Source organism: Salminus brasiliensis, chromosome 7 (genome assembly GCF_030463535.1).
Source record: "Salminus brasiliensis chromosome 7, fSalBra1.hap2, whole genome shotgun sequence".
Classification (NCBI taxonomy): domain Eukaryota; kingdom Metazoa; phylum Chordata; class Actinopteri; order Characiformes; family Bryconidae; genus Salminus; species Salminus brasiliensis.
In genome coordinates this window covers 30,008,538-30,033,184 of record NC_132884.1, presented here as the reverse complement: position 1 = coordinate 30,033,184, position 24,647 = coordinate 30,008,538, and the positions used below count along the sequence as shown (strand labels likewise).

At 41.1% G+C, this 24,647-nt stretch overlaps 1 protein-coding gene across 7 annotated transcripts in view; it reads right to left on the bottom strand.

Moving 5' to 3' along the window:
- Positions 1-24,207, bottom strand: part of cadpsb (Ca2+-dependent activator protein for secretion b) — an 89,144-nt gene extending 64,937 nt beyond the window's left edge. For 5 of the 7 annotated variants that reach the window (XM_072684556.1, XM_072684560.1, XM_072684557.1 and 2 more), the window contains exon 1: positions 23,560-24,206. In XM_072684556.1, coding sequence (XP_072540657.1) covers positions 23,560-23,901 — 342 coding nt within the window. In that variant the 5' untranslated portion in view covers positions 23,902-24,206. Of the gene's footprint in view, positions 1-23,559 lie in introns of all 7 variants that reach the window. The other 2 variants (XM_072684562.1, XM_072684558.1) reach the window with 1 other exon arrangement.
- Between the last annotated feature and the right edge of the window lie 440 nt (positions 24,208-24,647).

Here is a 24,647-nt window from a genome sequence, read left to right as displayed (position 1 = left end):
CCTGAAGGACTGGGCTGGAGATGATGTAAATGCATCACCCTTGCCGATTATCAGCGGCAAACAAGGCAGCCACAGAACGAAAAGAGGTGTCGTGCAGGAGACGGAGATGACAAGCAGCCAAGCAGCAACCGCCTCCTACTCACAACAGCGGAGCAGCAGTGAGAGGAACAGCAACAATACTGTGACTGTTTCCTCTTTCTTTATCTCAGACACACACAACTCTTTCTATGGTGTATGTACACAGTGTGACTAGAAATTGTCTATTACCACCATCGTCTACTCCTTTTCCTAAAACAGCACATCATGCACTTTTCTTGAATTCTGTAACTCTATGTATGCAGTACTTTGTCAGCCTTGCCTGATACCAATCCCAAATTACAGCCAGTCAGTTACATTTGAGCCTTTTTCACTAATCCTTGTGTGCGTCCTTTTTGTGTGCATCAGTATAGCACTTAAAACATCTGTAAAGGTATGTAGATTGTGGCCCATTTTTAAGTTTATTGTTTAACTGGCTCTTTATGCCCCTTTAATGTTCCATTAAAGCAGGTGAAGAACACAGAAACAAGTGTGAAGAACAGTGAAGTTACTATGTTGAAGAAGTTTCTGCTGTAGACCATCAGCAGAGATATGATACCCTGTGCTCAGTGCTGGGTCTGAATGGGCTATATGGAACGCCAGCTCCAGGAAGTGACAGAGGGACTTTTAGATTGTATATGAAATTGTATTTTATTCAATAAATATGTGAACAAAAAGCAAATATTTACTGTAATTATTATAGTCTTCTGTAAATATTCAAATTGGTAGTTTTAATTTGGTAGCATATGCTAATATCACTGGGATTGTAGTGCTGCACCTCACCAGCTTGCCGTAAAATAATTTTCTGAAAATAAAGAGCAGAACGTTATCACTAAAACCTCACCATGTAGAGAAAAGAACGACAAAACCTGATAACAAGCTACTAATAGGCAACTATTTTTCTTTCATTTTGCCTTTACAGCTGTTTTGGAAAAGCATCCGATAAAGCAGAATCGTCTTTCTATCAGGGCCATATTAATAAAAAAGTTTTGCAACAACTAAGCTAATCTTCAGAGGAAGTAGTATTGAGTAGACATGCTACATACTAAAAAATAATTCAGATAATAAATACAAGAATCTGAAAATGTAAAAAAAAAAAATAAATTAACAAAAGTACATTAAAACATGTGTAAAACAGTCTACACTATAAGGACAATAGTATTAGGACACCTTCTCATTCATTGTTTCTTCTGAAGTCAGGTGTATTAAAAAAAATTGAAGGTTTATGTTTATCTGAATTAAATGAACATTCTATTCTGAGTTCTATTCTATTGCCAATACTTCTCTACAGGGACTAGATACATCTGTGCCAGCAATAGGTGCAACTTAAAGTAGTTGAATGTATTCATCAGAAGGGGTGTCCAAAAACATTTGGACATATAGTGTACATATTTTTTGTGTTCATATTTATTCATATCATGTTGTTTGAATAACACCCATGCAGTGTTAGTTTGCATTATTTGGGGTGTAGAATATGCATTTACTTACCTAGTGCAAGCCAAGTGACTGAGTGACTTTTTTTTATCATTCACTCACACTTTAATGATTTTAATGATTTCTGTGAACGAGTAGCTACCCGCACCTCATTGTCTCATTTCACGGTCATCAGCTTTTTTGACGGTGGGTAATCGCATATCAAAGCATCCTGTCATCTTCACTGCTCCCGCTACTACGTCTGTATAGCGCCAAAGGGCTGTGATACGTATTTACATCCTTAAAGAACATAACCCTGTTATACTAGAAACTAGAACTAGGAACTTATCTACTACAGATAGATAAATGAACAAATAGCCCACGACTATGGACAAATTATTATATAAATGTAGCAAATACATATTTATTCATTATGAGTGTAATCTGAACCCTCCTCAAGTTTGAACTCATCCATCCATGGGATGTTTTTTTTTTTTTTTTTTTTAATAAATATAATAATTAAAAAACAAAACAAAAAAATCTGAAATTGCAATACCATTGTGTGTGTATCCAAAGATACGTCTGCCCAGGCTATCACAATATCATTGTCTATCCCTGACTTGATGTGACTGCATAGGCTTGTGGGATACACCACACACTTTACCTCTAAAAATGTATAACAGCCTTAAAATCGAATAAATAATTTTAAAATAGACAGCATTCTTGCCATGGATGATTCTCGCCATTCTGGGTACACCATCTCAGTGACAAATATAATCTTTGTAGTCTGATGTGTCACTTTCATGCTTCCTTACCCTGAAAAGCTCTGCCAGAGAAAAATTGATGCTTAGAATTTACGGAATTCTTGGAATCAATGTTTAGTTTCAGGGCTTGATTTCCAATTTAAGGCAAATGGCAATTTAAAAAGATTGAGCAGCTTGTTTCCCATTGACCTTTAACATCTTGGTTCAGTGGTGCTGTTGTGTGATTTAAGACACACCTGAAATATGGGCGTTCAGTATGAGTAAAAGGAACTGAAAGAGCAGGAAACGTCATGTGAATCAGAATCATATGATGCCAAAATGCCCTCCGTTTTTAATTGCTTGTGGCCCACTGCTGTCTAGAGAAATGAAAAAAGTCTGGGTTGTGTGTCTATGTGTATGTGAGAGAGAGGAAGAAAAGAGAGTGTGCATGTGTGTGTGTGTGTGTATGTGTTTGCATGCGCGTGAGATAGATTCTGGTGTGGGAGGAAGGTGGAAAAGTACCATGTAGAGTGTGCCTGTGAGGCATTACAGCACCATCTGTGTGTTCATCTCTCGGCTACTGTCCTCGCTCTCCCTCACACAGAAATGGACATACCACAGCACACAAACACACACACACAATTTGTCCTTTCAGAGTGTTTTAGTGTGTCTTGGAAATGAGCAAAAGCAAAATACAATCAATATTTCTGATATGTTTTTGCTCACAGAGTTTTTTTTTGAGAGAAATAGAGCTTTGTCTGTTCTGTGCTATAAAGCTCCCAAGAGTTATGCTGCAGCATGAAAAACTATTTTGCTCACTTCTGAAAAGGAAAAAGGGCAAGGGAGATGGAGGGGAGCCTGGTGGGGTTTCTTCCCAGGTTCTGCAGAAAATCATTTAACCAGCGTAATGTGTTTTTTAGTCTAAGAACCTGTAAGTTCTTTCACTTTAGATCCTTTTTCACTTTCAAAATAAAAATGCCTGAATGGGTTCTTTGGAACAGGCCCCTCGGTGTCAGGGGGTCATGTAGAGGGGCAATGCCTTATCAACCAACCTTCAGACCCTACTAAATCCACTACTGTATACATGGTTCTACAGGCAAGCAGCGAAATACACTTAAAGTGAGAGTAAACTTTGCGAGAGCTGTTGCACCACTTGTTAAAGGCAGCAGTCATTTATACCGTCAGGTTTGCTTGGATCATTTTGTACTGGCTGCATTTTAAATTAGCTGATGGATTTCTAAATGGGCAGACATTTGGTAATTTTCTGGAAATATGGCTCTCCTGTTGATTCTCTCCTTTTCTCCTTAGAATTTGTGGCTGCTTTTGGAGGAATCTAGCACAGAGTTTCACCTAATTCATCCAAAAAGCCTCTTTTCAGTCATTACATGGATAGCTGGGCAAACTAGCTGAGTTATTCCCAGGTTGTAGGAGTGAGGAATGCAAGTCTAGAACAGGACTAAATCAGAAGAACCAACTGATTTAGGACTTTTAAGATCAGTTATAAAAATCAGTTATAACTTCCTCTTGTTTATGCAATAAATTGTTGGATTTGTTTCTAGCTAGCGTGCTGCTGGACCTGTATGAGCCTGTTTACACTGTTTACGTATTATTATGCATTTTTGGTGACCAGATCATTTGAATATCACTGGTCTGCATAAAAAAGCCAGGTGCATACATCCCCAAGATGCATTGTGATTAGATCCCACAATCTAAAAACACATGTGCTTATTTAGAAGATGGCAGTATTACAGAGGTTGTACCCTTGTGGTTTAAACAGGCTATTCAGGCCATGTGAGAACCTTCGATTGTTCCACTACGTTGTAGAGCCACCACTATTCACCTTAACTGTTAACCGTCTCTCAGAGCAGGACAATTCTGGTGAGAATCCATAGTTTACAGATGTAAAACGGGAATTATGTGTTTTTTATGCCATTTTTAAAATCTGGTCACACTGGAGACAAATCTTGGTAAAGTGTAAACAGGCAGTAAAAGTATTTTTAGATACTGTTCGGAAATGAAACACAAGTTAATGTCAGGTGTAAACAGGCTCTATGCGTCTTCCCATTTCCTAACATTTTCTTTGCCACCTACTCAGCTCCTTCACCACTTATGTGGACGGTAGCAGACTAGGTTGGGTTTTTATTGCTTTGCTTGTTGTATTGTGTTTATGTTTCTGTATTGTATTCATTTCTGCTTTCCTGGGTGCAGCCTTAGGGTTACAGTGAGGTTTGGACATTTATAATCACTCAGCAAACAACATCTCCCCATTTTATATGCAGCTTAGACCATAGAAACAAATAAGGTGATATTTTCAGTGTATAAATATGATAAAATGGCATGTTAATTTTTATTGCACACATTACAGCTCTCTTATGAATTGTGAAAATAACTGTGTTTGTGTTCTTATTTCAGTGTGTAACTCTAGAGACGGTCTGTAGTTTTATTTTATGCCTAACCTTTCATTGTTTATTCTTTTACCAGTCTGGCCTTCCATGCTAACTCTTCCATTGCAAGTAAAAAATAAGCCAATAATTTCCCTTTTTCTATTCCCTCAGCTTTTATGTCTATATGTATTTGTTAGGGGTGTAATAAAATATTGATACATTGAGTACCTCAGTATGTTATTTCGCAATACTGTATGGATTCTCAAAATTACAGTATTGAATTTTATTAATAGTTTACAAGCAAAGATTGGTGGCAGACAGTGGTTCATTTAGTGTTGTGTTTAAACCCCAAGCACTAGATAGCAGTGTTGTACTCTGTCTTCAGATAACAAAAAGTAAAGCTTTTTCGATTACAATCTCTTCGATTACACAGAGATTGTGCATGTCTTTGTGTTTTCCTTGAATTTGATTCAAAATAAATAAATAAATAAAAATGACAAAATTGCCTGCCTTGCTTACAGTATCACAATACATCACAATTTATTGAATCGTAACCCCTGTATCGTGATACGCATCATATTGCCAGGTTCTTGCCAATACACAGGGGTAAGGGGGAGAGGACAGGTTTTTGTGCAAGTGCAGCATGAAGAGTCTAGCGAGGACTAGCATAGGTCAGCTAGGTCCCTTTCTTCATTAGATTAAAAGCACTCGAGCCTTGGTCAGTTAATGTTGTTCCGGGCCTTTCGTACACTGCTGAGGTCTGGAATTGCTCATCCTGCTGACAGATTGGAGAAGGAGCCAATGTTCTTCAGCAAGTTCACTGCATCTCCGCCTACAATTTAACCCACACAGAGCTCATCAATCCTTTTTTCCCCCCCAAAGTCTGCTTATCAGGACTGCTGGCAGCCAGGTTTCTGAACAGCAGACTAGAGAGGACAAACACATATATCACGCTCTATATGTCAGCGCAAGGGCAGAGAACATACAGTATGCGTACATGCTGACTTGCACAGATGGGCAGTTTCTGTTAGTGAGAAGCACACACAGAAAGTGTGACTTTTCATCACCAATTGTTGCTAAAAGCCTGAATATCAAGCGCATCCTTTAGCCAAGTGGGAAATTCCGTTCTGATCCAACATTTGGTAGCATCATTTGTTGTAACCTAAGGTCTGCTTCCATATGTACATTTCTATTCCTTTTTTTTTCATACATCCTTTCATATCTTGTGAAGATCAAAAAAACAAAACAAAAAACAAACAAACAAATCATTGCGCTATACTTGCTAATGTGTCTACTTTCACGTACTGGAGTGTCTCTAAAAAAACACCCTCACCCACCCCAACGCCCCCACGAGGTTACGATTATGACATTTTCACTTCGACGGGATGTGTGTTATTTATGTATTTATGGAATCATTTGCATTTGTTGTGGATGCAAAACAACATTCTTTCATTTTTCTTAAGTGAATTGGGAGCAGGTCCTCCGTGCGCGATGCAAAGGCAACGTAACGGTGTGTTTGTGTATGTGTTTGACTGAGTGTGTGCGCATACTCAGCAGAAGCACACTGCAGAGTCGTTAGTAATTATGATAATTGCATGAGTGCAGCAGCTTTCGCTAAGGGCCAGGAGATGATGCATAAGAGAGAGGGAAAAGAGTTAGAGAGTGAGAAAGAAAAGAGAGAGAGAGGGGACAGAAAAGAGGAAAATATGAAAGAGAGGCTTTAAATGTCACACCGCGGACATGGTCACGTTTGATTGTTGTAGTACGTCCAAATTAAAGCCCCTTTTAGCAAAATTAGTTCAATTTTGTCTGTAATTGCGCTTCGTTTGGGCGGGCCTGGGCCTTGGCCTTCCGTACTGGCACATCAACCTCAGACAGGAAGGCAGGGACAAAGGAAGAAAGATTCCCCTAGATATTACATAACTGGATGGGTAAAGCGAAATGGAGGTGCTTGCCAAATTTAGAAGCAGGCAGCTGAAGTACAACTGCCTCTTCACGGAGGGGCTGCATGTGAATGACGCATCGTTCCTCCATGAAAGCTCTGTGGTCTCCAGAAAAAGATGACCCCTGAACCCTTTAATGCACCACCTTACATATCCATTCATTGGACTTTGTGTTCTCAGGTAGTCTGTGTTCAGACAGTCCCATCAAACTGGTGCTGTGCTGACTCAGATCCCTGGTCTCTTTTAACCAATGTAAACTTGACATAACATGCAGCGATTGCCGCTTGCCTTATCTGATCCACTGTAAATGCAAAGGGACATATTTTGTGCTGTGTGAGCATCCAGGAGTACTTCAGGAGGGACAGCGGTTGCCTGGTTTAGAGACAATCTCTGAACGGAGGTACATGGGCGTGTCCATATACAGTATGTGCCCACACCCAGAAACGTGATGTGACATAAGTGGGTGTTGGTTTATGACTGTGGAAGTGGAAGTGTGTGTGTGCCTGCATAGGTTGCTGTAATTCCATTTGATCTCTTCACTGTCCGTAGACATCATTTGACCCCAGAGCCAAAAGTCACAGCAGACCAAGCCAAACAACGCCTGCAGAAGATAGCAGAGAAGCACACACACACAGCGTACACACACACACACAGCACACAAAGCGAAGCACAATCCGGGTATAAATAATGCAAGGAGAAAAATCCTGCAGCAATGCAAGTTCTGCGGGTTTTCTCGTAATATTTACTCAAGGCTTTTGCAGTCACACAAACACGCGCTCGCAAACCAAACACACAGTTCCACACACACACACACGCAGTGCCCTCGAGCAAACAGAGGAGCCCTTTGTGAGTCCACGGTCCATTCAGTACATTCATCGTCTCCATCTAATTCACATCCACGTAGAAGCAACTGAGACAGAACAAACGTCACAAAGCTACCCGACGCCCTAACCCATCCACCAGCTCCTTCTGAACTCTGAGAGAACTCTTGCCAGCGGAGGAACACTGTGTTCCACTTCCACATCAGCCTCCTTCTCTTCTCCCCTCCCTTTATCCCTCCGTTCTTTCTTTCTCCGCCCTCAGGATGACTGCGCTGGGAGCAGGCCACGGAGCAACTGGGTCTGACTGCGCCTGGTTAGCTGGAGTTTCAGTACATTCTGAGCCGAAGGGTGAACTTCGCAGCCTCTTACACTGTGCGGCTTTCGCACACAGCATACAGCTCCGAGTTGAGAAGGGGAACTGCACAAACCCTCCAAATAGAGAGGCTCAGCAGAGCTTTCTCTTGAGACAGACCAAGTGCCAAGGTTTCCATTTTTGGATCTCATCTGAATGCATCGCTCAGCCTGTGAAGTTCACCTCAACACACCTTGAAGCACTGCAGTTACAGAGAGATGTCACCATCTGTGTACAGTATATTACCATGGACCACAATTTCATTGATCCCCCCCCCCCCTTAAGAAAAAGAAGGGAGTACCTGTTGACTCAAAACTCATCTATAGTACACATGGACATATGGACAAATATATAAGGACACTTGTTCATTCATAGTTTCTTGCAAAATGTAAAGGGAAATAAAAAAAAAGTAGCTAAATGCATACATTAGAAGGGGTGTCCACAAACATTTGGACAAAGCTGTGCTGCTGCTATATTCTATCACTCAATGTTTATGTGAAACAGATATAGACCATCTTCATATATTCTTCAGTGGTATGTGTACATGGAGCTGTAAATCTTTATAATTTACACTGTAAATTTTCACTGTATGAGGGAAAAAGAGTTAGAGAGTGAGAAAGAAAAGAGAGAGAGAGAGAGGGGGGGGACAAAAAAGAGGAAAATATGAAAGAGAAATTTTAAATGTCACACCGCGGACATGGTCACGTTTGATTGTTGTAGTACGTCCAAATTAAAGCCCCTTTTAGCAAAATTAGTTCAATTTTGTCCGTAATTGCGCTTCATTTGGGCGGGCCTGGGTCTTGGCCTTCTGTACTGGCACATCAACCACAGACAGGAAGGCAGAGACAAAGAAAGAAAGGAAGAAACATTCCCCTAGATATTACATAACTGGAGCTGTAAATCTTTATGATTAGTTTTTTAGGTTTTTTTGCACTGTATGTCATTTGTTTCAGTGTTTGAAAGATGGCTAAGGCTTAATTTGAAAAGCACTGGTAGTACAGATTTTCTCAAATTCATGTTGATTTGAGGAATTGGAGAAACTGCCCAATGACCTCTGTGCTTCTGCCAGATCACATGAAGCCATCCAACTGCTGCTAATGCAATGTCATTGAACAGTATGGCTGCAACAAACCTCTATTCTGATTAAGAATAATCTTAAATGTTGATAGTCTAACTAATTACAAATTTAGATTGAGGCTATTTTTTGTGCTTTTTGTATTCATAACAAGGATGTGCAAAGTAGCAGCAATAAAATGCAAAAAGTAAATCAGTTTTCCTTTTAATCAGTTGTTTCATAAAAGTGAGACAGTAAATTTAGCTTTCAGTGTAAAAGTATTTAGTGTTACTGCTACATTGGAACAAGTGACTTATTTTGACGCAGTCTTTTTGTTTAAGGGCGGAACTTAATTATTAACAGGCAAGCCAACTGGCTTTTTTGTTGAAGGGTGAGTGTTAAGAAAACTTACGTTCATATTTCAACCAGTGACACAGCTTCTCATTTATAATGATGACATCACCAACTTGTCGACTATTAAATTAGTTGCCAACTAATCGTCATTGATGAGCGTTGAATTTAGTTGACTTAGTCTATTAGTCGTTGCACCGTTACTGAACAGGTGAACACACATGGAGAAGAACACTAATCGCCTGTTCTGTTAAATCAGGTAACAGATGCCTGTGCTGGCTGAGTAAATGGGGGGTTGGGGGGGTAGACAGGCAGGGCCATCTCCCTACCCACCCAGAGAGGAAGATCAATGCTCTCTGGTTTGCAGTTAGTGTTCTCCTCCAAGCACATTCAGCCGTCCAATTATGCTGCATTAGCGGCAGTTTGAAAATAAGCTGTTGGCTGGCTTCATGACTTCATGTGCTAGTATGCTGGTAGCACAGTGCAATAGGGAGAGACTTAACTAGTTTGCAATCCTGACCACAAATGGCAAAATACTGTTTTGTGGTACAACCAAGATATACACTGGAGTATTCCTTTAATGTAGCATCACTGTCAGAACAAACTTCCCTGAAAACGTGACAAATGGACCAACTGAAATGGGCCTAAATCACTTGGAATAAAATCTCTTCACACTTTACTTACACTGAAACTCCTTTTTGGGTTTTGTTCCTTTTTAAAACGCAGACCACAGAACCACACTCTGCATCCAAACGTTCAATAAGCATTAGGGTTGTACGATTAATTGTATTTGAAACGTAATCATGACTTTGGCTCCTGCAATTATCTAATCATGAAAGGCCATAGTTATTATATTCTATTTAGTAGCATTCCCATTACATTCGAATCAGCCATTTTAATCATAAATGGTACCACTGAGAAAATGAGTGCTCTGGTGAGTCTTGTCGAATGCACTGCGAGTGATCTGACCTCTGTACACCCTCTGGCCAATGTCACAACTGAGAACAGACCGTTTTCAAAGCACTTGTGCCTGCCTGATTGCATCATTTTCTCTGACCTCAGTTCAACAGTTCAAAATATGAGCATTTAACTTTCACAGCCTATTTTGCCAAGCAGGAAGAGGAAGAAAGCTCCAAGGCCTGTGGTCAGCTGCGTGCAGATTTTCCTTACTATTCATGATAAGTATAAATTGGTCACCCAACAAAATCAACCTAGCTAGGGCAAAAAATGGTATTGTTCATGTGTGGAACCAGTCCAAGTCCTGATACACGACAATAGCATGCCACTGTATATATGTACACGCATTTCTTGTGTGTACACACTCTCCCTCATAGGCAATTCGTTACACCAAGCCACAAAAACCTGCACTAGGCAGTGCTCAGAAAAAAAGTGTTTGCTTTATGTAAGACTGCATCGCACATGCACACATGTGCAAAGCCTTATTCACCATTTAAAGCAGCTCTTAAATGCTTGATGTGGCTGAGCTAGAGATTCTATTTATCTGAGTATAAATAACAACCATTGCATGGAAATACATATAATATAGGTACATATGATGTAGGCGTGTACATGCCTGAGTGCACTGGGAAGATAAGTGTTCAGAGGCATGGATTTGTTTGTTTGTAAATGTAACACTAAGGGCTGTTTCAGGATTCTCTGGGCAGGCATGTGCTTAAAGACTAGAATGGAGAACCAAGCAAGTAGAAATTCTGTTAGAGAAAAAGAACACTATTGGCATTCTGTAGCTGTAGAGCTGACTACGCACTGATCCATCAACAGCACCTAACATCCAAAAGACAGATTCTACATCCTTACTCTTTTCAGGGGGAGGCAGAGAGAAAGAAAGAGAGAGTGCATGAGAGAGAGAGAGAGAGAGAGAGAGAGAGAGAGAGAGAAAGAGAGAGAGATTATGATGGAGGAAACTGGAGGTATGAGAAAAACTGTATGATGGAGAGAGATGGAGAAGATTCACAAAAGTAGTGGAAAGTATGAATAAAATAGAATATAAACGGCAAGAGGCAGAAGATGAGTGTTCATTGGCCAGTTTCACACAAAACATAGACGGATGCACAAATCCACCAATTACAGATGAGAGGCAGATGACGGACATGCAAATACACCAGTTAGACAGAGCGAGAGGCAGAGACAAGTATGCTGACTCGTCTTAACAGCCTCGTAACTCTAGATGTGAGTCACGTACCGTATTTCTGCAATGTATTATTGCAAAGATAGAAACATCAGGAAACATCAGATTTGTCTCCCCTAGTCCCCCTTTTTTAAGTAACATCTCCTACTCCTTTGGAGATGCTTTATGCTTAATATTACAACACTGCTGTGATGGTTTGATTGCATGCATCCATAAGAGCATTAGTGAGGTAGGGTACTGATGTTGGATGTTAGTTCTGGATCTGGAAATGCAGTTCCACTTCTCCATAGACCCATCTAGTGAATGCTTGTAAGGCTTATTCACGGCTGTGTCAGACATGGAGTGTCTCATTCTATGGACATGCTTTTGACCGCATCTATATTATACGTTCAAATGTAAAAAAAACAAAAAAAAACAAAAAAACATTTTTATCATTATTATTATTACTATTATTATTACTGTAATCATCATCATCAACAAGCTGCTATTTGACTGAAGTGAATAGTTTTGAACTGTGTTGTTGCGCCCAATGCATGAGAAAAGAACTAATGTGTGTGTATCTGCCAGAGAGTGCTAATGTGTGTGCGGGGGTGAGAGCACTTGCCTGAAACTCTCCTAATCCAGCTAAAAATAAGAATTTGAGACATGTGACATGGCAGACTCTGTAAAATGGCTCCCCGTAGAGGCATACTTATTATGAGTGAAGAGACAGCAGAAACGCAGAAAGAACGACACTCTCTCTCTTTCTTCACAGACACACACCAGAGAGGGAACCTTACGGTCCAAATGCATGCGAGCATGTCTGATGCTTCCTCTTTCCTCCCGCCAGCCAGAGAGAGAGCTTGAGCAGAGTGCTTTTTGTTATTCAACCTTGAGCCACCGAGAAGGTCATGCAGGCCCGCCTGCCAGTGGGGGGTGGACGAGGGACGGTGTTGCTCAAAGGTTGATGGGATATGGAAAAGGGCAGAAAGCTAACTGCTAAAGTATTCAACATTCATAACAAAGAAAAGAGCAGTGAGTCTAATACATTTCTTAACAACAATAGATGAATCTGGGGCTGCCCTTTTTCCGGGAGGGATGCTTTCCAAAGCCAAGGTATGGTTTCAAAAAGGTACCTTGCTAACATTAGTTATCTAGTCTGTATTGTTAAGCATGGTGTGTTCAACTGACAACGAACCATGACGAGGGAACTTGCTGTCCATATGACGCTATAGTCACTCTGTGTAAAAGAGAGACTTCTTGGTCTTTGTCAGAATTGTGTAGCTTTGCCTCAGGATAAAGTCAACTTTTGAGGCAATAAATACCTTGATCATCTCAATGCACAGCAAACATAAACAATCATATCTGCAAAGTTATTGTTATTGTTCCATAACAAACTTATTTACCTAATTTGCATGTCAATTATCCAAACCTCATTCATGCAGAAATCTAAAGGCAGATTAGATGGCAAGTTACCAGATAACGAATGTAATCAGCAGTTTGCAATGTTAAGGCTCATTCAACTCTCTAACGTATGTTTCAAACTATCGTAACCGTCACTGCCCACACACCTCTATGTCCTTTATCACCGCTTGGATGTTGAACACTATATTCACCAGAGAGCTCCTTGTGACCTCCTTGTGACTATACAGCAGTGTTCCTTTTTCGCTTCAACTATTGGCTACCCAGAGTTTCCAGTGGCACTGCTTTGTTCCGGTCGTGTCTGTGAGTGCTCAGAAAATGTGCACAAATGCGGATTAAATTAACACAGAAAACAGACAGAAGGCTCTGTATGTATTCATGTCTGTATTTAATACTGAGCGTAGTGGCCGAGTACTTATTCTTTTGCTTACTTTTATCTGGCCACTTGCAGATGTGCACACCAAACGTCTCTGACTCATTGCCATTTTGTTCCTTTTACATGGCAAGTTGACTGGAAAGATTCACTCACAGACTGCAGGATAGTTGTGTTCAATCTTTTATTGGAAGTCTTTTTCTCCATCCAAAGTAATCCTTGGAATCACAACAACATTTGGCATTCCAATAAGGAAGCAGACAGCTTATCTTACTTTACAAAAGGCTGATGGTGAAAAACGTCTTGGTTTTGCGTTTTTTGTCTTGCTCATGTGCGAAAGTACCTTAATCTAATGACAAATCAAATGCTGCCACGTATGCACATAGTGAGGCATTCAGCACAACGTAAATAATGTAAAAATAACAAAAATACTTAGAAACAGAAAATAACAATATAAATTAAACTTAACTTACATTTGGCTCTCACACTTTAAAAGCATTAATGAGCTTTTATTGGTCAATGATAGAATACATGGTCTTACTTGATACAATACGTGTTCTTAATGAAAACATTGTTTGTTTAGGGTAGAATGGTTGGAGCACCTCAAATCAGCCCCTAGAGCAAGATGTTTTAGCTAGCTGTCATACTTCTTAACAAATAGATATTAGAGAAGGATTTTGAGTCTGCCTTAGATTCATTCAAATAAGTGCCTTGATGTGTTTACCAGCACGTTATAGAAACGTCTTGATCTATTAGGCATGTCCCATTCTGGGTGTAGTGTTAAGACAAACTAGTTGTCCTGTGAGAACTGGTGTAAATAAGTGGAAATGAACAACAGTGGATTTGAAGCACCTATGAGGTTTGGATTGATGAAAAGCATTGCTTGAAGATCTGTTCTAGATTTTGCTTGTTCTTGTCTTTCAACATAAAATATTTTTATTTAGGTTGACCTGGTCTTTTTGTTTTAGTGTCTGTGGCAATTTGTGTGTGAGGCTGTATGTGGCTGGGAGAGAGTGAGAGAGAGAGAGAGAGAGAGAGAGACAGCCTTTGGTCTTCAGAATAAGGCCTATTCACTACTGTTAGGAGTGTGTGCATTTATTGATCCTAAGAACAGCTGGTATGCTGTTGCTCTTAGTGTTAAGAGGGCACAGTCCACCCCCTTTGTTCTTTAATGGATACCTACTCTTTTCTCTTTATAATAGCTTGTGAAATTACAGTCTGTATCCCACATAAATAGCTTCATTCCTCGAGATAAAAATCAATGGTAAGACCAGTATTAGTCAGCATTTTCTGCATTCACCACAAAAGAACCAGCTAGATACCTTCCAGCTCAGCATCCTCACTGTACACCCACAGACTTATTTCCAAAAGCTTACTTTCTTGTGAACTTTTCTGACTTGTATGTTTGATGTGTATTGTAACTACTGGATAGGATCATTATTCTTGCTCTTGATCCTAATTGAGCCGTCTGGCTTCAAAGAGTGGTAGAGCGAGAGGCCTATTAGTTCTGACTAGCAACATAAATTAGACATACTGTATGTTTGCCTATAATTAGCGATGCAGTGGGACATCCTGTTTTCAGAATAATAGGCCTCTCATTAGTAGAGTAAGTAGGGTATCTGTAAGAACCTAACTGTGCAGGCAGATTGTGTACATACGTTTTTCTTTGTAAAACATACAATAGTTAGAACTGGAACTGCATGGTCAGTACAGCAGTGCTACAACATGTTTGAATGTTCCTACTTATTATAGGAGCAGACGCTTCTTAGAACTGCAAATGAGAACCATAAATACACTGTATTGACAAAAGTATTAGGACACATGCTCACAAAAAATGTATCCTGCTTTTGTTGGAGTAACCCTCTACTGTCCAGCAAAGGCTTTCTGCTAGATTTTTGAGCATTGTTGTGAGGATTTGATTGCATTTAGCAACAAGAAAGTTAGTGAGGCCACCTCATCTTATCTCCAATTCCAACTCATGGGTGGAGCAACATCATTCCAGAGAACACAGTTCCACGGGGGGGGTTATACCCCTTTAGCTGACACCTGGCATTAGGCATGGGGCCAATAGGTTCATGTTTATCTGCTCCAGAAAGTCTTCTTTTATTGGAAATACTTCTCTACAGGGGCTAGACAAGATGCGTGTATGTGTGAATTTGCACATCTGTGTAAGCAATGGGTGCAACTTAAACTTAAAGCATTCATTAGAAGGGGTGTCCACAAACATTCGGACATACAGTATATCATTGCATTGCATATCTTGAGAAATCTTAGTATAAATAAATAGTTTAGTATAAATATTATATATACTGTAATTTATACTAAGCTAATACTATATATTAGCTTAGTATAAATATAAATAGTAACCTTAATGAGTTGGGAACGCTGTAGCGGGAATAATGTAGTGTTGCAGTCTCCAGGACTGTACATGCTCCACCCTATAACACTATCAGAGGTCCAACTCGCTTCTGCCTTTCTCTCTGCTCCTGTACCTGCTGATTAAACGCACCGTTTTTGGTTTTAAAAGCTATTAATCTACAGATTGTCTCCCAGCACAGCTTGTTCTACCTCAAACTCTACCTCTTCCTTATATCAGCACGTAATCCTCTCTTAACCTGCTCACCCTCCATTCACCAGGCTTTACTGCAGTTATCTCTTTCTTTACCTTCTCTCTCCCTCTTGTTTGCGTGCTCTCTCTCTATTACTGTGTCTGCCAGTGTCTTATCCATTCTCCAAACACGTCACCTTCTTTTGTCCTGATAGCCTGCGCCTCTCTGTCTCTCACTCTCTATCTCTCTCTCATTCCTCTTTATCTGCCCTACGTGAGTCTGATTTAATTTCCTCTGGCGTAACCATCTTCTTGTTTTAGGCCACAGTGCAAGCTGTGGGTGTCTTTAGTGAGCTACAGATTTATCAGCAGTATCTAAGGCTGATCCCATGAGGAGTCTTTATAGACCCTGCAGTACACTTTATGTTCAAAAGACACCTGAGCATCCTACGGTTCTTCTGAAATCAAGGGGACAGGAAGTTTCCTCCTCCTGCCCATCACTGCAGTAACAGCCTCTACCCTTCTGGCAAGGCTTTACACTTGATGTTTGACACATTGCTGTGGGGATATGATTGTATTTAGCCACAAGTGCATTAATGATGTCTGGGACTGATGTTAGGTGATTGGTTTCGGATCACAAATGCCATTCCAGCTCATTTGAATGATTGGGTGGTATTGAACGGAGCTCTATTACTCTAGAGAACACAGCTCCTCTGCTCCACAACCCAATGCTGGGAAGCTTTATACCCCACCAGTTGACTGTTAGCATTAGATATATTGACCTAAGGCTCATGTGAAGCTGTTTCAGAGGGTCCCATTCTATTGCCATTGCTTTTCAATCGAGAGATAATCTGTGTGTGAACACTTAAACATACAGTTTGGACAAAAATATTGGGACACATGCTCATACATTGTTTCTTCTGAAATCAAGTGTACTAAAAATAATTTATCCTGCTTTTGCTGTCTCTACTGTCCAGAATATTAGTGAGGTCAGGATACTGGATGATCACCACTCCACCTTATTCTTAACTCATCTCAAAAGTACTGGCTGGTATTTCTCAGAAAGCATAGCTGTGTACCTGTGTGTGTTTAAGCAATGTTACATTGCATTGAATTCAAGGCCGTCCTGTATGGAATCACTGCTGTCAGTGCATACCATGTGGATCCTGTGCTGTCAGGTCCATTCGAATCTCAGACTCTGCTCAGCGTGTTCACCTGCTGAAATGAAATGAGTTTGTCGGGAGCGCAGCTTGTCTTCAGCCTGTTCATACAGCTAAACTTGAAACGTCTTTATCTTTGCCCTTTTCACTGTTCAGCGCCCGCACCAAAACAAAATATCCTGAAATTTCACTCCTATCGCGTCTGGGTTTCATATCATGAGCTGGTGGTATTTATGGTTTTCAAATGGACCCAGATCAAATAAATGCTTTTCGGTTAATCTTTCAATTGATTTGCTACGTGCTGAGACTCCTCTGTACACATCTTATACACTTTTAGGTTGTTTTTTTTTTCTCTGTATCTCCCTCATGTCTCTCTCTGATTACCTTACAGTCTCATGTTTCGTGTTCATCACATGGCTTGTGACTGACGTATTGATCCATCAGAGTGCACAACTGTGGCAAAGGGCTGAGGCTGCACACACTGCCTCTTTCTGTGTCACTCACACACACACACATGCACGCAAACACATGCAGATGTGCACATGCAGATCCATTAAAAAAAATCTCGAGAGAAAATCAGCGGAGAATGAAAGTGAATTTTCCAGACTGGCTACTCGATTACAGCCATGCTAACTTCACCCATCACACAATATCACCCTGATTTGCATCCCGCTCTGAAGAAGGAGATAATCATGTGGCCTGCAGCCTCACTCTGTTGCGCTCTGACTGCAGTGGAGGGTAATGGAGTCGCTCTCATCACCGCCCATTGTAACAAACAGTAAAAAGCACGGGGCCTGATTGACTAACTCATTTCTCATTCACTGAGAGCTTTCACTGCCCTGGGCCTGGCTTCACAACATCACTGCAGCACTAAGATCATCAGAAGATGAAAGAAAGGGATCTCTTTGAGCACTTGTTAGAAACGTTGAGATGATATTAACGTGGTGGTTTGGCCAATTTCGCAGCGGAGGTATGAGCCTAACCTAATAATAGACCATTATGGCCACCCCTTAGCTTCATGCAAACTGCAAGCCTAAATCATCACATACATGCTTCAAACCTTGGGTTGGCAATTAGAGATGGACTATCTGCACTAATGGGTGTGTGAGGTCATGTTGTTGGCAGTGTATTTCTTCTTGTGGGCTGGCAAAGTGGTCTGCCTGGCCAGGGTATCCAAAAGGTTGTGGACATCATCTCCTCCAGGGTCAAAAATCAAGGATGTTAAAAAGGAGTTTGTCCCCCTTTGCTCCAGTGCCAGCCACTGCCCTTTTGGGAAGGCTTTACACCACATATTGAAACAATGCTTTGAGGATTTGATCATATTCAGCCACAAGCATTAGAGCATTAGCGAGGTTAGGAAGTATCACCACTCACTTAGATGCTCGGCTTAAGTGAAGTGCTTCAATTGAAAAAAATGTAGTTTTTAATGAATATTAATGTAGTTTTTAATGAAAATATATGATCAGTTCAATTTCAAAATCGGTAACAGAAAAGAAAAACTGTCTCTACTGTTAATTACTCTCAATTATTATATTTATTTTATGTTGTTTAGCTACACATCTATTGCATGAACCTGACACTGCAAAGTAGAAAAACTAGATTATGAAAGCTTACCTATAACAAGGTAATAATAATAAGGTTAGCACCATAGTTATTCACTAAAATTTCCCCACTGCGGGACTAATAAAGGACTATCTTATCTTATCTTATCTTAAAAATGTATAAATGTAATTATATATGTATATATATATATATATAAATATATTTCAGCACCAAGCTGGTATTTTTAAATTTGGAACAAATTTAATTTCAGCAAAATTGAGCCCATATATGGTTGCATTTGTTATCTTGTACTTCCTAATGAACATGACATGATCTTACCTTTAAACTCAATTAATGTAACATTAGATTGGAGTGTCCTCCAATTAATTCTGTCACATTTCTGTCAGTCCACTCATCAGTATAAAGGGCAATATGCATTTTCAAATTCTTATGTGATTTATGGGGAGTGTGATATTGCGATGGTGATTTGCTTGTACCACACTCGACTGCAGGACCTAACACGCAAGGAGACAGCATGTTAAACGCACCATAAGTGATGCCGTCTAAAAGAGCCACCGAAAAAGAAGAAGCGCATGTGTGTGAATTTGTGCGTGGAGGGTTGGGTGAGGCCATTACACGAGCTAAAAGAATTTCTCAAAGGGTTTCGATAGCTAGTGACAGAGTGTAATAGCTCTTTGTGTTCTCTTTCATAAGGTCAGTGACTGCTACTTCAAGGCACAACAGGGCAGTTCATACAAAGAGCTAACTAGGCCTGTTGGCATGTAGAAAAAAACAACACACACACACACACACACACACACACACAGTAACACACACATGCACATAATTGTACAGCTTACCCTAACTGTAATACTATAACATGAATCATGCTCTAAGCCCTAGAATCACCTCATCAAGGAAAAAAAAACATTACTGACATTTGGTTTCTGAATTCACAGACATATGCTTAATTACTTCTGGGGCTCTACCTCCTTTTAAGTCAGAGTAAGAGCTTAATTCATTTAAATCAATTGGAAAGAAGGGTTGACGATAGGAAGCTCCTTATGTTGTTGAATTTGAAGCCTGTGATTTGATGAATAACGCGAGTAATCAGAAAATGATCATTTAAGCATTGCAAATCAAGTGAACAGACAATGGGACAGCGCCCAAAATGAAATAATAGGCTGCTACCAAAGAGGCTTCTTCTGCAGACTTCAGCAAAATTACTTTACACAAAGAATTCACTGAAGCTCAGAAGAACAGACGTGGAAAGAGAGGTATCACCAATACGAATATACAGTGATGCTAAATGGTGATTTACTGTATGTTGCAGTACAAGGATGTACATTATCCTGGCGTGCTTAATGTCTTGAGAATCCTTCTTGTAAGTCTATGATTTTAAAAACGATGAAGCTAGAATCCTTTCACAAACCCTGGTAGTGATTTTTATGGCTGTTATTGCAAGGTTTGGGTCTTTCACATGTTTCTATCATTTCTTTAAAGTTTCATTACTTTAAAAGTCTTTTTGCGGTTGAGGTTAAATTATGTCTAGGTCAAACACTGTGCACTTTGTTCAATACCTGTCACTTGTACAGGTACAGTATTTTATTTTAATTACAACGCCTCATTTTCCACTTTTGCCATCAAATAAATAGAATTTTAAGATGGATTTGGTAAGACCTGCACTGACACTCTCTAAATACAGTCAGCCATGATAAATAATCCTTTTTTTTCAGTGAAAACAATTATGCCTGATTCAAGGCCTCGTGTGGATTCCATTTCAAACCCACCAAACTGGGAAATTAATTGAGTTCAAGAGGGGAATTGAGTTTGTTACATGGTAAAATTACACCAAAATATATAATTTATGTAAAATGATTTGAACAACTATGCCGATCATGTCAACTTTACCATAGACCTGCCTTGTATCTGAGAAACAGATCAAGGACAATAGCAGATGTGTCAGTCCTTTAGTGCTTACAACTGACGAATGTCCTTCACCATGATGATTCACACACACAACTCTGAATCATGGCAGTGATTGACTGCAGTAACTCTTTTGTGCTTTAGAGACTTCAGACGTGACTCAACACTAAAATTCATACCAATGACCCAAATACCACCAGCCGTGACTCACTAAACTGAACTGACTCCCAGTGGGAGAATCGGGGCCTTGATGTCTTCTACTGACTGATATAATGGCCAAAGTTCACATGGCTCAACACACACCTAATCACACTGCTGTTCACTCAGGATCTGGTATAATATTATCCGTTCCAGATGTCCATCCGAAATCCAAAAAGTCACTGTGTGGAATTCCTCCAAAATATCCTGTCAATTAAACATGATGTGAGCACAGTCATTTAGAGACGTTGAGCTACATACTTGCCAAGGCAGAATGTCTACAGGGTGGAATACCCTTCAAGGTTATAAAGATGCTGCCTGGTGCCTGAAACACTGTTTACTATGAATTAGGAGAACATATAGCCTAAAACATCCATTCATGGTTGTGAGGTACAAGGAGGCAGCTGTTGGAATGCATCAAAAGCATCCCCAATATACAGCTATTTTAACATTATCAGTATCACATATATGTTATATGGGTAAAAGTATTTGGACGTCTATTAGAAGGCTTTCTACTAGATTTGGTTGCATTTAGGGACAAGACTGTTAGTGAGGTAATTATCACCACGCCACTTCAACTCATCATTAAAAGTGGATGAAGCACCATCATTCTAAAGAACACAGTTCCACTGCTTCACAGCACAATGATGGGGGGCTTTATACCCCTCTAGCCCACACATGGCATTAGGCATGGTGCCAAAAGATTCATGTTATTGTTATTATTGTTATTCTTATTATTATTTTTGCCACCATTAACCATTATCACTATGTTTAGTATTTGTACCATCACTTCTATTGACTATATTAATACACAATTAAATATAATAATAACAATTAAAACAATTACAATTTAAATAAAGTTACATTTGATTGTGTGTATCTGCTTCATAGAGTCCTATTCTATTGGCAATACTTCTCTAGAGGGAATAGACAAGCTGCATTCATTAAAAAAAGGTTCACTAGTCATTCTGGACAGTAAATGGCTATATTTCCATTGCAGACACACAACCTCTGGTTCCTGTCGCCACCACTGTCCAGAAATCGGAGTAGGTACGTTTCTCTGCAGTAAACCGTTTCACAAACCACTCTCGGTCACTGATCCACATTTGAAGATTTATAAAATGTAAAAATGTAATAGCTTATAAAATAAGGATGGCATAATTGATTTTATCCATCTGGTGTTGAGTGTAGTAGGGCTAGTGACCTCAAGCTGTTAGGAGCTTGTTGTAAATTGTAAGTGATCAACCTGGATCAATAACTGAGGGGAATTAGTTGGGCGCTGTAGTGCGTCCAGGCAAGATCAGGATCAGATACATTAGTGGTAACAGTATGATACTCTGCAGCATACTGTGATCAATAGCCTGAGGCTTTATACCAAAAAAAAACATCAAAAGATGATAACAAAATAGGCCTTCTGTATGCAAAGCAGGATTATGTATGGGGCCAGTAGCCTGAAAGTTAATACCAAGTTTGGTTGTTTTAGATTTAACACTGAAAATACAGGGGCAGTTTGACAAAGGCTTCTGCAGTCAATAAGGGAAAACAGCCAAATAAACAAAAGAATGAAATGAATGCATGAAATGGGTGGGAAAAGGAACACAAAAACAAGCCTGTTTTGTATAGCTTTAAGGTACACACCAAATTCAGAGCCTCTACCTTGAACATTGAAGGATTTGCAAAATCTGCAGTTTCCTATGGGAGGATGGGGAGGAGTGAAAGCCAGGAGAGAAGGATCAAAAACAGCAGGGCTATCAGCCGACTACACATGGGAGAATAGTAAGAGGCTTCATAGCTCAACACGAGAAGACAAAAAAAGAGCTGAAGGAAAAAGTCTACAGAGTGAACTGGGGGTTCAGCAAGCAAGCCCTAAATAATAATAATAATAATAATAATAATAATAATGTAATTTTCTACTGTATTGTATTGTCCAATCTAAGCCAAATAATTACACAGAGTACCATAAAGATTCTTGTCTTTATTAACCCTTTCATTGATGGTATCCACATACATGTTAGTTCTATTACTTTTCATTGTGATATTTAAAGGAATTCAAGGTTCTTATTTTTTATCTTTAATATCAATAATTTTTTTAAAGAAGCCTTGATGAACCTCTTTTTAGAGCATATAGTTGTTATGGTGCTTTAGTAAAGACAATGTTTTATGTGCCTGCTTGGTTAAATTGCTCTTCATCACGATGAAAAAAACCTCTTTAAAAGAACCTAATGTTTCTACATTGCTCCAAAAAGGGTTCCACTATTATTAATACTAACTGTACTAGCAATAATATTAAATCATGAAAATAATTGAAATATTTGAATGGAAGCGGTGTGTGCCAGCAGAAAAGAAAGGAAAAAAGAAGCAAGGCAGGGATGGATCAGAGTGGAGCTTATAACCCGAGAAGCAGCCGGTATCTATTCTCTCTTAAAGCGAACAGGAGAAGCACGTCCCTGTAGTCGAGATGCGAGCCGTAGCGCGCGGCGGATCTGGCGTTTGCATCTTGGCCCTAAAGTCACCTTGGAAGATGAATGAGCGGGGTGGAGGATGGCGCGCGCGCGTGCGTGCGTGCGTGCGGGAGCAGAGCAGGGCTGTGCTGTGCTCTATGGAGCGCGCGCGCCACCGCGCGGGTCACGTGACCCCTACTACGGCAATGACACTGCTTTATTTTGGTCCACTCTGTCAGGAGCCTCCGAAAGAGAGAGCGGGAGAGCCGGGGGTGGCAAGGGGGAGCCGTCCCGGGCCGCCGTGCTGCTGTTTAACGAGCACAAAGCTGCGGATCCTGCAGTCCTGTCCGCGCTCCCACCCCTCACACTACTGTCCCACCAGCAGCGGACTGCATGGCATACACACACAACGAACACAAACACACTCATCAATCATCCGTGCTGCCCCGCTTGCTGCCCCTTATGTAACTGCAGAACCTGAAAACTGCTCCCAGCTGGAGGACTGCGATGCGGCCTTGTGTTTATCTTTGGTGATGGTGGTGGAGATGGTGGTGGTTATGGATGGGGGTATTGTGGAGGGTGGGGGTGGGGGGGGGGTGTTAAACCAAAGTGAGCCTGTGAAGGTGAGAGAGGAGCGCAGACTCCACCTCCCCCCTCCGCCACCACCTCCCGTTCCGCGCGCTCTTACCTTCAGCTGTCTCCGCGCCATGTCGGTGGGCTGCTTGGCGTTGAACGGGTACGCGACGCAGCGCATGACGAACACGTAGAGCTGCAGCTTCCTTTTTCTCTCCTCTTCCTCGCGCTGCAGTCTCTCTGTGTCCTCCTTCTCCTGCTCTCCGGCGGCCGTGGGGCTCGGGCTGGCTGGCCTGGCGCTGCTGTTGCCGCGGCTGCTGGGCTGCAGCCTGTCCGAGCTCTCGCTGCTCCGGTTCGGCGAGAGGCGAGTGGAGCTGGTTTGTGGCGCCAGTGCCTCTTTGCTCTCCTCCTCCACTATCCCGTCCGATTCCTCCTCGCTGGACGACGGATCCAACATTTTTCTCTCTTGCCTTTTTCCTTCGCTGTTTAGCTTCGAAGCAGCGCGCGAGCGCGGTGGGCTATAGCCTTTATCACTAGCGACCGAGATCGACTAATCGACTAATTCACAAAACGCGACCTGGGCTTCGAGTATCGCTGTGTACGGCGGCTGGATGGTCGGGATGCTGGGATAATTCCGGAGAGATGCACGCGTAGAGGCTGCGGGCACGGACGCTGCAATCGCTCTGCACGCGGCCGGAGCGACGCCGCTGCTTACGTGTGTTCAGGCGGCCAGTCAGTGCAAGGGATGCGCGTGGAAGAGAGAGAGAGAGAGAGAGAGAGCGAGAGAGAGAGAGCGAGAGAGAGAGAGAGAGAGAGAGAGAGAGAGAGAGAGAGCGAGAGAGAGAGGATGGAGGGTGGGAGGGGGTAGTGTAGGTTGGGGCGCGCAGCTCTTTCAATGAAAAGAAACGAACGGCGGTTGTTTTTTCCCCACCCGTTTTCCGAACGATTCACCCACCCGTATTTGGCACGATGTTTCTTTTCCCACCCGTACTGTGGTTGGCGTATACCAACAGATCCCGCCTCCTGCGATAGGATTGGCTATTACTCTTACTGGCCATGAACTCTTAGCCAATAGTAATACACATGAAAAGACTTGACGGAATACAGGTGGAAAAAAAACAACAACGCCAACAAACGCCGGCCACTTCCTGCCAGGCGCGGCAGCTGTCCGTGGTGCTGAAAGCGGGTGAAGCTTGTTCCGGC